This window comes from Sturnus vulgaris, chromosome 20 (genome assembly GCF_052056855.1).
Source record: "Sturnus vulgaris isolate bStuVul1 chromosome 20, bStuVul1.hap1, whole genome shotgun sequence".
Taxonomy (NCBI): domain Eukaryota; kingdom Metazoa; phylum Chordata; class Aves; order Passeriformes; family Sturnidae; genus Sturnus; species Sturnus vulgaris.
The window spans coordinates 528,762-544,775 of record NC_142262.1 but is presented as its reverse complement, the minus strand read 5'-3'; the positions used below and the strand labels follow the sequence as shown (position 1 = coordinate 544,775).

General features: G+C 62.8%; 1 protein-coding gene across 23 annotated transcripts in view; it reads left to right on the top strand.

The window, feature by feature from the left end:
- RBFOX3 (RNA binding fox-1 homolog 3) overlaps nucleotides 1-15,677 on the top strand; it is a 123,361-nt gene extending 107,684 nt beyond the window's left edge. For 12 of the 23 annotated variants that reach the window (XM_088176521.1, XM_088176529.1, XM_088176514.1 and 9 more), the window contains 11 exons: nucleotides 7,316-7,567; nucleotides 8,065-8,202; nucleotides 8,585-8,638; nucleotides 9,140-9,232; nucleotides 10,153-10,213; nucleotides 10,418-10,471; nucleotides 10,724-10,856; nucleotides 11,507-11,546; nucleotides 12,127-12,188; nucleotides 12,904-12,982; nucleotides 13,788-15,677. In XM_088176521.1, coding sequence (XP_088032647.1) covers nucleotides 7,316-7,567; nucleotides 8,065-8,202; nucleotides 8,585-8,638; nucleotides 9,140-9,232; nucleotides 10,153-10,213; nucleotides 10,418-10,471; nucleotides 10,724-10,856; nucleotides 11,507-11,546; nucleotides 12,127-12,188; nucleotides 12,904-12,982; nucleotides 13,788-13,832 — 1,011 coding nt within the window. In that variant the 3' untranslated portion in view covers nucleotides 13,833-15,677. The remainder of the gene's footprint in view (nucleotides 1-7,315; nucleotides 7,568-8,064; nucleotides 8,203-8,584; nucleotides 8,639-9,139; nucleotides 9,233-10,152; nucleotides 10,214-10,417; nucleotides 10,472-10,723; nucleotides 10,857-11,506; nucleotides 11,547-12,126; nucleotides 12,189-12,903; nucleotides 12,983-13,787) is intronic. The other 11 variants (XM_088176525.1, XM_088176532.1, XM_088176517.1 and 8 more) reach the window with 2 other exon arrangements.
- Nucleotides 15,678-16,014: the final 337 nt, after the last annotated feature.

Here is a 16,014-nt window from a genome sequence, read left to right as displayed (position 1 = left end):
AAAGCATCCCATGCAGTTGAGGGGGGTGTAACAAAGAAAGGCTAATTAGGAGAGCGGGTGCAGGCCACCCCCACCAGCTCCACCACCCCTGGCCCTGGGGCTGCCCCCTCTCAGGGGCAGCATCCAAATAGGAAAATGCTTCTGAAACGTGGTTTTCCTGTGCAGCCCCAAGGCCAGGCCAGCTCCTGGTCTGTAGCAGGAGTGCTGGGCACCCCGGGCACCTCCAGGAGCTTCAGGGTCACTTTTCTGCCTGGCTCATCTCCCCAGGGGATGGGGCACTGTGTCTGTGGAATGGTGGGCTTCCACGGAGGAGCCAGGGGCACCAAGGGGCACTGCAGCCCCTCCAGGAAGGGCATTAGTCACTTTGGTGCAGGTTTTTGTAGGCAGCTGGGTGCCAGGGGGGCGTGGGGAGCTGTGCCAGTGTTGGGAAGGTTGGGAATGGTGCCTGGGCACAGGAGAACTGAATGTCCAAGGATAGAGCTGGATCTTCCAGTGCTGGTGTGAGCCTAGCAGCGTGTGCTCAGGGGCTGTGCAGTCCTGGCCATGCTGTGGCTACTGACCCAGTGACTTGCCAGTGCCATGGAGCAGGCTGGGAGCTGCAGGATTCGCTCCTCCACTGCCCATGGGCAACCCCGAGAGGGCTTTAACTTGCCCCACCTCCCTTGGCATTCAGGGGCTGGGAGGGAGCAGCTGTGCCCCCTCACTCCCTGGAGCATCCCAGCAGGTGGATGTGGAGTCTGTGGTGGCCACCACAGTGCTGTGGGCATTGCCTGACAGGGGTCAGCTCCCAAATTCCATACAAGCCCTGCTGTGCCCAGCCAGGATCCACACCCGGGTTCTCACCACAGCCTTCAAACAGCTCCTGTGGAAAATCAAAACTGCAGAGAGAAGAGTGGGAGCAGGCGACAGTGGCAGCTTATTTGTGATCTGCATTGTGTGGGGAGCCCTTAATTAGAGGTAATTAGACTAATTAACTTGCAAATGAGAAACTCGTCTTTTTCTCCTTTTCTTTTACAAGAAAAAATAGAAGAGACAAACAACAAGATAAATATTGAGGCTAATTGCGTTGTACCTGCTGCAGACCCCTCAGCCCATGGGCTGCCTCTGTGCCCCCAGCCTGGCGCTGTGTGCCATCCCTGTCCTGGTGTCCTGTGGTGGCTGTCCCCACTCAGGGCTGCTCACCCTGCCAGGTGTGTGTGCCTGTGTCCCTCGGGCCCCTGCTGGCAGCCAGCAAGGACACAGTGTGGGGACGGGAGCCGTGGGGACAGTGGCCTCCGTGGTGTCAGTCACTGCCAGCACCCCGTGGCCAGTGGCACAGAGGCCATGGCTCCAGCATCACACCTGGCACAGTCCCTGCCAAAGCCATCCCAGCCCAGGACTGGAGCAGGGACATCCCCTCTGTGACACCTCCAGGCTGTTTCCCAGCTCTTCCCTCGTGGCATCTCTGCTTTCCCCTCACCCTGTGCTGCACACCCCGGGGGTTTTGTTAGCACAACCCGGTTCAAATGTCTGATTAGTCTTTAGGAGATCGAGGGGTCAATTTTCCACAGCTCCTTCCTCTCCATTTAACTAATTTAACTGCACGATTGTTACAAATTTCATTTTATTATAGCGCTGCTTCTCAGTCCAATTGAATTACCAAAATCTCATTTTCTCAGAAGTGCTGAATATGTAATTAGAGGAAAAATTATGCTCCTGGCTGCCTATTAGAGAGGGCTGTGTGCAAGCACTGTCCGGGCACACACATGGGTCCGTGGTGCCCCGAGTGCCCATGTGTGTGACAGTGGTGTGACAGTGACAATGGCAGTGACCGGGGGTGGGCTCTGAGGGGCTCTGCAGGTGCAGGAGCCAGGGCTCAGCTGGGTTCCTGGAGCCCTGGGAGCTGTGGGGCCAGATGTGGGGATGGCAGTGCAGCTGCTGTGGGGCTTGTGGGACGCACAAGTCCAGTGGCCACTGGTCCCACTGCTCTCAGTGTCTGGAGCTGTCTGCGTGCAGCTGGGCTCTGGCAACTCCAAGTGAGGATTCCAGAGCCCCAGCCCTCCCCAGCAGGGGGAACAGCAGCCGCAGACTGGTCAGCACTGAGCCATGCACGTGTGGGCACCTGCATCTGACCCTGGTGCCTGCAGAGCTCAGGAGGATGCTCATGGGCACTCAGGTTGCCCCCAGCCCATCCCTGGGCTCTCCAGCCTGGCTTGTACCTTGTGTGCCACCTGTCCCAACCTTTTGGTGGCCGCTGGGGACCAAACGCTGCTGGGAATCCCAGCCAGCGCTGCGAGCACCAGGTCTACCTCGCTCCGGTGTGCCTGCAGGCAGAGCTGTGCCAGGGGTGCCACCAAGGACTCCGCAGGTGTTACCCTGGCACTGCTGGCAGCTCCAGGGTGAGCCCAGCTCCCACTGGCGATGTCGGGCTGTGTCCAGGAGGGAGCCAGAGGGCTGCTGTGCATCCCGGAGCTCTGCTCCCCGTGCCCGGTCCCGCCGTGTCCCCGGCGCTGTCGCAGCTCGGTCGCTCCCGGGGCGGTGGCACCGGCCCATGGCGAGCCGGGCGGGGGTGGCCGGGAGCCCCCCCAAGCACCCCCGTCTCGCCTTGGTTACACAACATTATCATTTCATAATACTCTGAAATATACATGAAGTTGGCTGAATGCAGATGAAATTGCACCATTTACTTCATGAATATTTCATGAAGCCTCAGCTCCGAAGTTTCCAGCTGGCAGAGCCGGGAGCCGGGGCCGGACCGTGGCCCCTCGTGCCCCGTGCCGGAGGTGACAGGGACACACGTGTTGCTGTGTGCCCGGGCCAGCGTCTCGTCCCCGAGATGTCACCCGGCTGCCGCCTCTCCTCTGTCCCCCCCGGGCTCTCCCGGGCACAGGGGCAGCAGCGTCCCCGGGAGCCCAGGAGGGCCAAGGGCAGGAGCAGGGCAGGGGGATGCGGAGTGCGTGGCAGCCCAGGAAAATGGTGTTTGCCTCGCCAACAGGCTGCTCTGCTTCCCCTGCCGCTCCTCCTCCTCCTCCTCCTCCTCCTCCCGCTCAGGTCCTGCCTGCTCACTGGAGCTCTCCTTTCCCCCCGCAGCCTCCCTGGGATGCCATTACCAACCTCTCACCCCTCCCTGCTGTCGGGGATGAAGACATTCATCCACTGCTGCCGCTGGTCCCTGCAGCTCCTCTCTGCTTCCCTGCTCCCTCCAGACGGTCCATGCCCATCGTCCCCCCCAGCTCTCTGTGGGATGGCTGTGGCCCCATTTCGGGGGTAAGCAGCCCACCCCCAGCTCCTGACATCCCCACGGTGGGCAGGGCTCGTCCCTCCCCTGACCCCCCTGCCCACAGCCAGGAGCTCCTTGCCTGCACAGCGCCGGGCACTGCTTTGTATGGATGGCACAGCTTTTGGGGTAATGAAATATTTACAGGTCAGTGGTTTTGTGAGAAATGACAGGGATCAGTCAATTCCTTTTCAGGGAGTAATTTTCTTCCCCTTCATGGCCTGTGTTCCATGTTGACAGTCATTAGCATGGCCGAGGGCCGGATCCAGGGGGGGAAACGCTGTGTCTGTCACGCAGACGAGTCGTGCTGGGCACCGTGGTGGGCACAGGATGCCTGGGGGCTACCTTGGGCCGTGCCAGGACCCTTCTGCCTCCACCGGGGCATCTCTTGAATGTGTGTCTGCTGCTCAGCACACCGCCCTGCTCCAGGGCAGATGGTCCCACCAGTGCCCCTGGCTGCTGCTCACCCGTCTCCTGCTGGGGGGACAGCGGGTCCCCCACAGGAGGCGTTTGGAATTGCTGGGCACCCTTCCCTGTGCTCAGCAGTGACCTCATGCTCCCTCATGAAGTGGCAAGGGTGTGCCCTGGCATCAGCAAGCAGGCAGGAGCCATTCCAGGTCACAGCAAAGTGTTTTCTGCCTGCCCTGCCCTGCCTGCAGGATATGCCCACTGAGGCTCTGCAGCTTGGGGGGGCTCTGTGGATGCTGGGGTGCTGTGGGCCCCTCTCTCCCCCTGCAGCAGTGTCTGCATCCCGGTGGGAGGAGCAGGACAGCCACAGGCGGTGGGGAATGGTGTCAGGGTGGGGAGGTGTGGAGTGACAGGGCTGACTGCCCTCTGCAGTTGCACTCCACGTGTGGCTTCACCCAGCTGTGTGTGTGCTATGACCTGAGTGTCATGACCAGGCAGGGTCAGTGTGACCAGGCAGGGTCAGTGTGACCAGGCAGTGCCATGCCGTGACTGGCAGTGCCATGCCGTGACTGTGACCTGTGCTGTGCCACCCTGCACCATCAGCACCGTGTGTGTAGCACAGGAAGGGCACAGCCGTGGGCAGAGCCGGCTGCTGGGAGTTGCCCTGGGCTGGAGATGGGTCTGGGGTCAGGCCAAGGCAGCAGGGTGGCCGTGAGCCTTGGAGGAAGCTGGCACATCCTTGGTGGCTGTGGTGGCAGCAGGGCACAGGTGCTGGGGAGCAGCCCGTAGCCCCACTGTCACCACTGTCACCACTGTCACCACTGTCACCACTGTCACTGTGCTGGCCTGGCCCAGGTTTGGTGGCCCAGTGCTCGTGGCTGGCAGCTGCCTCATGGTTAGTGCAGGGCTTTGCTCTCAGCTGATTGCTCTGACCCGTCCTCTGCATGCGGGGGGCTCCTGGCACGTTATTTTCTTAAAAAGGAGCAAATGTGGGAAACGGCGTCGTCAGCCCCGAGCTGACAGCACAATCACCAAAATGCCGTGTCGGCAGGAACCGGCCCCACGCACTAAATGACTTGAAAGGAAATGGCCTGGATTGTGCTGAGGAGGCAGAGTGGGGGGAGAAAGCAAGTGGAGCAAACAAAAAAACTTCATTAATTAGAGAAACTCGTTAATGAGGGACATTTAATCAGCTGATGATGATATCTACCCTTTGCTTGCTGCGGCAAGAACTGCACAGGGCTGGTGGTGGGAGACTGAGCCGTGGGCAGGGCAGAGGACACTGAGGGGACACCCAGCAGGGGACACTGAGCAGGGGACGCCGTGTGGGGAAAGCAGGCAGGGGAACCTGGGCTCCCTGTCCCAGCCTCCCCGCTGCCATCCCTGGGGCAGGGGTGTTTGAGCACGGGCTCCTGCTGGTACGTGCCCGAGCAGGTGGGCAGCAGAGATGCCGGGGTCCTGCTCGTGCCCCCTGTGCTGCCAGCTTTGCTCAGGGACTGAACGGATCTGTCTGGTTTTAAACCAGGCCAAGGACTGTTAAGGATCAGAATTTATTTTACTCCGTGTCGAAAGCACTGTGTGGGAGCATCCCCGTGCCCCGGCAGGGATGGGTGCTGGCAGAGCAGGGGATGTCTGTCAGAGCCCCTGTCACTCTCAGAGCCCCTGTCTTGGGCACCCCCAGGCCAGCTCTGTGCCATGGGCTCCCTGCATGGCCAGGCACACCAAGCTGGGAGCACCCAGGGTGGGTTGCAGAGGTGAGTCCCCAGGGACCCCCTGGGTGCTCAGTGCAGGGGGACACCCCAGAAGGGGCTCCAGCCACCTCCTCACTGCTGGGGGCTGCCCAGGGATGGGGCTGTTGCAGTGGTGGGGGCAGCATGGGGTGTGGAACCGAGTAGTGTGATGTCAGCGGGCAGCACACAGCCAAACCTGTCAGCGTCCCCTTCCCATGGCAGCCTCACCCATGGGGTGCAGCCCTGATGGAGCAGCTCTGGCCCCAGAGGGGGTGGCCAGGCTCTGGGAGAGGACAGGAGGCGCTGGAAGCTGTGGATCTGTGTCTGCAGCACCCGCAGCTCCAGTGCCATGAGCAGCAGCCAGGGGAACCTAATGGTCCCTGAATGAAATAATAGCCAGGCTGACAGGCACTGCGACAGCCCTAATTAATAACTGGTACGAACGTGGCTGTTGGGACAGGCTGATCAGGGGCCAGGAGGGCCCAAGACCTGGGCAGGTGGGGACAGTCCCTGTTCCATCTGCCCGCTGACATCCTGGTCCCTGCGTTGGTGACTGATCCTGGCTGTGGTGACTGCGAGGATGAACCCAGGGCAGAGCAGGCAGGAGGGGAGGGATGGGGGCTGCTGCTGGTTCTGCACACGCAGGCAGGGAGGGATGGGCACAGGGCGCCAGGGACAGGCAGGGAGGGATGGGCAGCAGGCACTGGGGGCGCAGGCGGGCACTGCGGAGTGCCCACGGTGGCTCCCTGGGGAGGAGTTGGGTGCCGAGACCCAGGCGAGCACAGGAGGGACCCTCCGGCCTGCCAGGTGGAATTAACACCTGGGTGTGGGCAGGAGCGGCGTGGGCAGCTCCCTGTGCCCGTGCCGGGGCAGGGCCGTGCAGGGGCTGGGCTCCTGGCTGGTGACAGCCCCGGCGCACTCAGGCAGGTGCCTCGGGAGGCTGGCGCGTCCCGAGCAGCTGAGTCAGCGCGGGCAGGCGCTGCCGCTGCTGCCGATGACTTGCAGATCTGCAGCGGGGCTATTCCCGCTGTGTGTCCCCGCTGCGGCTCCGCTGCCACCCTCGCTGCCCTGCGGGCTGGGGATGGCAGCTGCCAGCGCATCCCCCCGCCACCCCCGCCGTCCCTCCCCAACATAAATCGGCGACACACACAATTAAGTAGCTTGTCTCTGCGGGCTGAGCCACAGATGGATTTCACAGGCCAGAGGCTGCTGCAGCAGGCTCTAAAGCATCCAAGGGGCTGCGGGCGCTGCCCCACAGCCCTGGCACTGCCCTGGGGCTGCAGCTGCAGCCGGCCGCAGGTGCAACGCACACCTGGGCGTGTGCTGGGCTGTGGAGATGGGCGGTGGGTGGGTGGGTGGGTGGAGGTGCAGACCGCGCTGTGCTCCCAGCCCCACGCAAACCCCAGCAGCCCTTGGCGTGGGTGCAGCTCACCTCATTTGGCCAAGGCAGCCAAGCCAGCTGCGTTAGAGCAAAGGGCCTCATCAAATATTTAGCAGTTAATTGATCCCTGTCTGGTGTTTGCCAAGGGGTCATCAGCATCCCTCCCTGACACCCCTCCCAGCCTGCTCAGCCAGTGCTGGTGCAGCTCCCAGCTGTGCTGGGCTCCAAAATGGGGTCTGACCACATCTCCCTTCCCAAGGAGAGGGATATTCAGGAGCCAGCTTCAGGACTTAAACCTCACATGGACGCCTCCGTCCTCCTACCCGAGCCCCAGCGCACTGGACAGGCAGGGATAGGAGCAGGAGAGGATGGAACGTGACCCCAAAGCCACCAGAGCACAGAGACAGCACAGGGTTTGGGGACACACCAAAGGCTGTAGTGGGGTGAGTGGGGCTGGGTGCGGAGATCAGAAGCCCCTCCCGGGGCAGTGGCAGCCCAGCAGTGCCAGCAGCTGAGGGGTCGGTGCCGCTCTCTCGGCAGGGTAACCAGGACGCCACGGCCCCGCCGGACGCGATGGCTCAGCCCTACCCCCCAGCCCAGTACCCCCCGCCCCCCCAGAACGGGATCCCCGCAGAGTTCGCCCCGCCGCACCCCCACCCCACGCAGGACTACCCGGGGCAGAGCACGGTCCCGGAGCACGCCATGAGCCTCTACACACCAGCACAGAGCCACAGCGAGCAGCCCGGCAGCGAGCCCAGCACACAGTCCATAGCAGGGACACAGACAGTACCGGTAAGGCGGCGCCCCGGGGGTGCCTCGGGCTCTGGGTGGGCTCAGGACACTGCCACAGGCACTGGGGGTGCAGGGGCAGTCCTGCTGCGGGGATCCTGGGCAGTGACAGAGCTGCCAGGAGGGTCCTGGGGCAGTGGTGCTGCCTGGACAAAGTGCCACAGGGTTCCAGGCTGTGTTCATACCATCACTCCTCCTCACAGCCCCCCATCTTTTCTCATCAATCCACCTGCCTGGCTCTGCTCTGCAAAATCGTGGCAATTACAGGGCTGGAATGCAGCACCAGGAAGGTGCTGAGCTCAGCACTTTCCGGTCCTTCCGCATGGTCCTGAGTGCAGCCTCTGCACCCCCATAGCCCCACCGTCATCCCCCTGCTCACCAGGAGGGAGGGACACGCGTGGGGCACTGCCCAGAGCCTGGGGACCACAGCGTCCAGGGTGTCCGTGCTGGGGACACGGGGCTGGCACGGCCAGGGGCTGATGGCAGCGGTGCCCCCACAGCAGACAGACGAGGCGGCACAGACAGACAGCCAGCAGCTACACTCGTCAGACAACACAGACAAGCAGCAGCCCAAGAGGTTACACGTCTCCAACATTCCCTTTCGATTCCGGGACCCCGACCTGCGGCAAATGTTCGGGGTGAGTGCAGCTCCACTCAGCCATCAATCCCTGCTCAGTGCTGCCCCGTGGCACCATCGGGACCTTGGCACTGTCACCTCCCAAGGGCCTGTACTGCCCAGCCCCTGTGTGTGCAGTGGGAGTGACGTAGAGCCCTTGTCCCCTTCTGCTGTCCCCTTCCCTCATTAGGACTCAGAGCAGAGCCAGCTAAGAAAATTTTGGATGACACTGCCCCAGTCCAGTCCGAGTGGGAGCCGTGGGAGGGACAAGGCCTGGGGGTCCCCAGGTGTGGCCCCCAAGGCAGCCCTCTGCCCATCCCTGGCACAGAGCCCCACGCCAGCAGCTCTGGGTGCAGGGCCGGGGGCTTTGCAGGCACTCACCTCTCTGTTCTCTCCACTTGCAGCAATTCGGGAAAATTCTGGATGTGGAGATCATTTTCAATGAGCGGGGCTCCAAGGTGGGTGATGCCCATGGCCAGCACCATACAGCGAGTTCTGGGGAGGGTGTCAGTGGAGCCAGGCTGCCCAGCAGTGCTGTGACCTGCTCTCCCCTCCTCTCCTGTCCCATGGGACCCTGGCATGCAGTGCCCCATCGGGGCAGCCCCGGTGCCAACTGGGGAGGTCGTGGGTCCCTGTGCCCGGCACTGGAGGGAGGAGAGGGCTCGCTCTGTCCTGCCACGGGCAGCTCGTGTCCCTCTGTGTCTGGATGTCTCTGTTGTATCTTCCCTGCTTTCTGTGCCCCTCTCCCAGACTCTTCTCCCAGCTCGTGGGCGATTCTGGGGCCTCAGCCAGGACCCCGGGCCCGGCGGGGACCCCAGTCTGGGCTCTTCTTCTCTGCACTGTGGCAGCTTCACCTCCTGCGCCAGCTCTCCTGATTCACCCCCTCTCTCTCTCTGTCCCCACACCCTCTCTCTGTTTCTCTCTGTCTCTTTCTTTCTCCTTTTCTCCTCTGCTCACAGGGTTTTGGGTTTGTAACTTTTGAAACTAGCACAGATGCCGACCGGGCACGGGAGAAGCTGAATGGCACCATCGTAGAGGGCCGGAAGATTGAGGTGCTCAGATAAGTGTGCTAGTGCCGTGCCATGCCTGCGTGTGCGTGTCCCCTGCCGGGCTCGGGGGCACCTGGGGACAGCTCTGGGTGCCCCAGGTCACCGTGCCCGGCGTGTGCATGTGTCCCTGAATGTGGCACGGCAGCATGTGTGCCAGCTGCTGGGAAGGTCATCGCATGGCACAAGGAGTGTGTGGCCCAGAGGAGCCTCCCGGGTGCACGGAGAGCCAGGGTCTCAGCTGGGGCTGCGTTCTGCCTGGTACAGACAAGTCTGGCAGAGCCCCGTGCCCGCAGCAGCCGCCCCGGGCTCTGCAGGGAGCTTTGGGGCTGTGCCCCGCATGCCGTCCCCCCTGGTGTGTGCTGGGAGGGAGGATCCACTCACAGCTCCACACCTGCAGTGCCAGCAGCTGCCCAGCCCCAGAGGCTTTGATTTTTTTTTTTTGATTTTTCATTTTTGATTAGCACAGGGATCAGGCTCTGCCCATTTGCCAGCAGCTCCTCACTGCTGCTGGTGAGTGGTGGGCAGCAGGGTGGCAGAGGGAGTGGGACAAAACGTCCCCAGCAGTGCTGATGGCAGAGAGGGAGCCTGGCAGTGCCCCATGGACAAGGAAAACATCATCCAATAAAATCGGGCAGGAGCTCACGGGCAGCATGTGGGGGCTCACCCTGAGCATGGCACCACAGCTCTTGGGGCACCAGCCACCAGCTCCCAGCTGGAGCAGGGAGGCCTGGGCTGGCTGGAGGCACGGGCAGGGCTGTGCACAGCGGGGTGCTGCGGGCACAGCCTTGTCTCGTGTCCCTGGTGCATCCTTTGCTCCGGCACCCGAAGGAGCAGCAGCGCTGAGCGCAGCCGAGCGGGCCCTGGACCACGGCCTCAGCAGCTCCCCGTGCCCCGGGCACTGAGCCCCATCCTTCTCCCTCCAGGTGAACAACGCCACGGCCCGGGTCATGACCAACAAGAAGGTGGCCAACCCCTACACCAACGGTAAGGGCCAGCATCCAGAGAGCAGGGGCTGCAGGCAGGGGCAGCTCCAGGCACTGGCGCTGTCCAGCTGCAGTGAATGCCCTCCACACCTGCAGTCAAATGGGAGAGCAATGCTCCATGCCCTCCTCCTGCCTGGGGATGGGGCTGTGTCTGCTCAGAGCACCATGGAGAGTGCCCTGTCCTCACCAGCTTTTCTGCCCACAGGCTGGAAGCTGAACCCAGTGGTGGGAGCAGTCTACGGCCCCGAATTCTACGCAGGTAATGTCAGGCTGCAGCAGTACCTGACCCCCAAATGTCAGCTCTGCGCTGGGCCTGCCACTGCTCTGTGCGGCCACTGGTCCCTCTCTCTGTCCTTCGCACCTACCTGGACAGTTCCTATCCTATCCCTTCCCATCCCCACGGGGCCATGTCCCTGCCAGGCTGGGGGTCCAGGGGTGGGCTCTGTGCTGCCCCGTGGGGGCTGTGTGGAGCTGCTGTGCACAGCCCACAGGTGTCCCGTGCCTCCTGCAGTGACGGGGTTCCCGTACCCGGCCACGGGCACGGCCGTGGCGTACCGAGGGGCGCACCTGCGGGGCCGGGGCCGTGCCGTGTACAACACCTTCCGAGCCGCACCACCGCCACCGCCCATCCCTGCCTACGGCGCGTGAGTACCGGGGGCTGCCAGGGCAGGGGGTGTGTGTGCTGTGTGTGCTGCCAGGGCAGGGGGTGTGTGTGCTGCCAGGGCAGGGGGTGTGTGTGCTGTCAGGGCAGGGGGTGTGTGTGCTGTGTGTGCTGTCAGGGCAGGGTTAGGATGTGCTGCCCCTGCTCCGGGTCTGCCTTGGCATCGCACGTCGGGAGCAGGCTGCAGCTCCTGCGGCACCTGCCTGGCCATGGGGCTCTGTCCCAGCCCCAGTCTCTGCCCTCGGGGTGACCCACACACTCAGCAGTGTCCTGTACACCAAGGCACAGGACGTTGTTCCAGCCAGGGAATAATGGAATAATGGTTTAATGGGAACTTTCCCAGCACACGCAGCGGTGATGGCACAGACACAGCCATGCCCATCCATGGCTGCTTGGCCGCTCCCAGCAGAGATCCTGCCCTGGGATCCTCCTCTGGCATGCCCTGCCCGTGGCTGTGCCCTCTGCGTGTCCCCAAGTCCCTGCCCAGAATCCCAGACATGCCTGTGGGGCCTGGCCAGCCCCTCCTTGGCCATCAGCTGTGGGGCTGAGGCAGCTCCCCCATTCCCTGCCCTCACCCCACTCTGCTGCTCCAGGGGCACGGGCCGGGCTCTGATGCCTCCACCTCCTTTCCAGGGTCGTGTACCAGGATGGGTTCTACGGAGCTGAGATCTACGTAAGTGACACTGTGCCCAGGGCTGGGCTGTGACGGGGACCCCGTGCCAGCACAGGGGGCAAGTGGCATCACATGGGGGGCAAGTGGCATCACACGAGTCCGTGGTGGGCTCTGCCCCCTCCAACCCTTCCCCTGGGTTGCAGCAAGGGCATGAACGCAGTACAGCTCCTCCAGAGCAATCTGGGTGGCACCCACCTCACGGGGCCCTGTGCCCAGTCCTGTGCCCCTGCCAGCCCCCTTGCAGGGCTGGTGCCAGGCAGGATTTACGGCCCCGGTTCCTTACAGCCGCGTTTAACCTCCGTGTCTGAGGAGCCAGCGGCGATATTTCAGGCGGGCACTGAAGGATTTATCTAACGTGACACCTCATTAAAGCGAGCGGGGAGGTGACAGTCTCTTCTCTGGAAATTTAATTTTTTAAGGTTAATGTTTGTGAAAGCCCCTGGGGAATGGTAATGAGGCTGATACGTGCCCAGTGGCATTGGCACCAGCTCCCACACTACTCTGTGCAGTGCCATGGGGCACCCAGCTGCCCCCCACCCCCGCGGTGGGTGCAGCCCCTTACCAATCTCTCCTCCTGCAGGGGGGCTATGCTGCCTACAGGTACGCCCAGCCCGCAGCAGCAGCGGCTGCGTACAGTGACAGGTGAGTGCTGGGCATCACAGCTGGGGGAGCAACCTGTGACCCCTGCACTGCCCGCTGTGACACCCCCAGCTCTGTGACCCCTGCACTGCCCACTGTGACACCTCCAGCTCTGTGACCCCTGCACTGCCCACTGTGACACCTCCAGCTCCCCGTGACCCCTGCACTGCCCAATGTGACACCCCCAGCTCTGTGACCCCTGCACTGCCCACTGTGACACCCCCAGCTCTGTGACCCCTGCACTGCCCACTGTCACACCCCCAGCTCTGTGACCCCTGCACTGCCCACTGTGACACCCCTAGAGCTCTGTGACCCCTGCACTGCCCGCTGTGACACCCCCAGCTCTGTGACCCCTGCACTGCCCACTGTGACACCCCTAGAGCTCTGTGACCCCTGCACTGCCCGCTGTGACACCCCCAGACCTCTGTGACCCCTGCACTGCCCGCTGTGACACCCCCAGCTCTGTGACCCCTGCACTGCCCACTGTCACACCCCCAGCTCCCTGTGACCCCTGCACTGCCCACTGTGACACCCCCAGCTCTCTTTGCCGTGGGACAGGACAGGGTCAGGCATGGGGAGGGACCCCTCGCTCTGCTCAGGGCTGGGCTGGGGGAGCAGGGAGGTCCCGGGGGGCTCTCGAGTGTGGCTGGGAGGGAGGGCTCTGGGGGGCACAGGAGCCCGGCTGTTGGCATTAACACCCAGCGCTGTTTGCTCCCAGCTATGGCAGAGTGTACGCAGCTGCAGACCCCTACCACCACACCATCGGCCCCGCCGCCACCTACAGCATCGGCACCATGGTAAGAGCAGCCCCTCGGGCTTCCTCTGCTTCCCGGGGGGCTGCAGCCAGCCCAGGGAGGGTCTGGCACAGCGGCCGTGGGGCCGTGGGGCACGGGGCAGCTGTGGGAGGGGAGGGGGAATGGCACAGCCCCTGCCTGGCTCTGTCTGCAGGAGAGGAGCCCCCCAACCCTGCACCCCTGCCCCACCTTCCCCTCACACCCTGCACAGTCCTGCCCAATTCCCAGGGGCCTGGTTGCCCCCCCAGCGCTGCCTGGTCAGGTTGCAGGACCCCCTGCGTCACCCCAGTGCAGGACAGTGTCCCCAGGGCCTCCGTGCAGCCACACACGGGGTCCCTGCAGCCCCTCACACCACAGCTCTTGGTCAGCTCTGACAGCATCAAAGATGAAAAACTGCACTCTCGGCTGGGATCGCAAAACCAACCTGCCTTTTTCTGCCTTTTTTTACTCCCTGGGCAGCTGCTAGTGAGGGGCCACGGGCACTACATCCTGGGGGTTTTGAGCTCAGTGCCACGGCGGGGATGGGGGCAGCTCCTTGGCAGGCATGGCACAGCAGTGCCACACTGGAGGCGTGTGGCAGCCCCTGCCCCCAGGCCAGTGCCCGTGGCCACCATGGCCACAGAGCCTGGGCAGCACTGGGCACCCTGGCCCTGCCTGCCCCTCACAGCCCGAGGACAGCAACGATTTGGTGTCATTTGAAACAGGAGGAAAAAAAAAAAAAAAAAAAAAAGAAGAGAAAAAAGGGAAGATCTAGGTTTTGGCTATCTCTGAATACTGATTGGCTTTTTTTTCATCTTTGATGTTGCAGGCTAGTCTATACCGAGGAGGGTACAGCCGCTTCACTCCCTACTAGCAAGACAGACCCAGCCCCCCCACCACTGCCCCCGATGCTCACTAGCACCAAACCAAACCAGGCAGACAGAGCCGAGGCCGAGCCTGCGGAGGAGCCGCGGGTGCTGCCCGGGTGGCCGGGGCTCTGTGGGGCCACTGAGCCCACACCCATAGGGTCACCTGAGCACTCCGTCCTGCTGCCCGCCCGCCTCTCCTGCTCCATCCACCCGCCCTGGGGACCGCGGGGAGCGGGGCCAGCCCTCAGCCCCGTTCCCACAGCCGGGTGTGGGGTCCCCTCGTGCCCTGGCTGGGTGCAGAGGGCTCATCCCAGGCGGGGTGCTCAGCCTGCAGGGATGCTGGGTGACAGCAGCCCCCCGAGCAGCCCCTGTGCCCCCCTAGGAGAGAGAGGAGCCAGCTGGGCTTGCTGCCAGCTGTGGGGACTGGTGAGGCTGGCTGGGTTCAGGATCCCGGGGCTGAGTGTGATGGGCTGGGCTGGCTGCGTGGGCTCGCTGGGCTGTGGGATGGCGGCTGCGTGCCCCTGGCCAGCAGCTCGGCCTGAGTGCTTCAGCGAAAGACCTGCCTCTCTTGTTTCTGTTGTAGTGAATCCGTGGCTGTTTCCTTCTGGGACCAGGAAGGGCAAAAATAATCCACACACACACAAAATAAAAAAAAAAAAAAAAAAAAAGAACCCCAAAATATAAAAATTAAAAGCAAAGCAACAACAACAAAAAAAACCAACAAAAAAACCAAACAAACAAAAAAAAAAGAGAAACAAAGCCAAGCGGCAGCAGCCAAGTGAGTCCCACCTGTCCACACACACCGTGAGCGAGTCCCAGAGGAGCCGCGGCGAGCACCGGCGGGCGAACCCAGCGGAGGGACCCCGGCCCCAGAGCCCAGCAGGGAGGGAGCCGGTGCAGGCAGGCGTGAGGGTCCGTGGGGCTCTCACCTGCCCAGGTGCAGGCCTGGGCGCCACGTCTTCCTTTCCCCGGCGCCCAGCGCTGGGGGTGCCGGCAGAGCGCTGCGCCCTGCCCGGCTCGTGGGGCCGGGTGACGGGGTGGGCACCTGGGCCGGTGCCCCCCGAGCCCTGGTGGCCATCAGTGTGTCAAGTGTGCGAGGCCTCGGCTCCAGGCGGAGCTGGGGCGGCTGCGGTGCTGAGGTATTGCAGGGGAAGACCCTCTGCCTTTTAAAGGGAATTTTTGTTAAGAGGAGCTTGCAACTCGCTTGTGACCCCTTTCCCCTTCTTCCCCCCTCCTTCCCTGACACCTGCGCTCCCACCCAGCCTGGGCCAGCAGCCCTGACCAGAGCTGGGCCAGGCGCTGCCCCAGTCTTGCTCTGTGGCACGGGACACGCTCATGGCCACCCGTCCCTGCCCGGGGCAGCAGGATGCCCCCAGCCCTGGGTGCGGGGTCTCGGCCACTGCATCACCCACCCCAGGGTGGGTGCAGGGGACCCACCCAAGCCACGAGGGCGTGGGCACGTGGGCGCTGCGGAGCCCGTCCCGGGGTGCAGCGCCCCTACGGCTCTGCCACTCCTCAAACCTCACTTTATAGTCTGCAGACGCCCCCGAGCCCCAGCGATGAGCTCCCCCTTTTCTATTCCCGGTGTACATAGCCCCGGCCCCGCCCCTGTACAAAGCTCCGTCCATCGCTGTACCGGCTTCTCCCTTACAGCACCCCTGCGCCGCCCCGGCGTGCGGGCTGGCACCAGCCCATCCTGTATGCTTCAAAGTGTGACCATTCTAATAAACAGTATTATTATTATTATTATTATTATTATTATTATTATTATTATTATTATTATTATTATTATTACAAGGATTATTATTATTATTATTATTGAAATTATTAATAAAGATTTCTTTCTTCAACCAGGGCGACTCAGGTTTTGACTGGTTGCGCTGCAGGGGGCACGGGGCTGTGGCTGCTACAGTGGACCTGGCTGGGCAGGGGCCAGAGTCTGTGGGCAAGTGGGGAACCCTTGGGATCCCTGGCCTCGCCATGGTGAGGGAGCAGGGGGTGAAGAGCCTTCTCCTGGTTGGACCAAGCCCTTCATTCCTCAAGCCATCAGGTAATACATTCCTGAGCACCCCAGGAGCAGCAGCTGCACTGCTGGCATTGGTGTCCCTGGTGGAGCCTGCATTGTTTGGGGACAGGGCTTGGGACCCCGCTGCAGGAGCGCTCGTCTGCTCCTGCCTGCTAATTGCT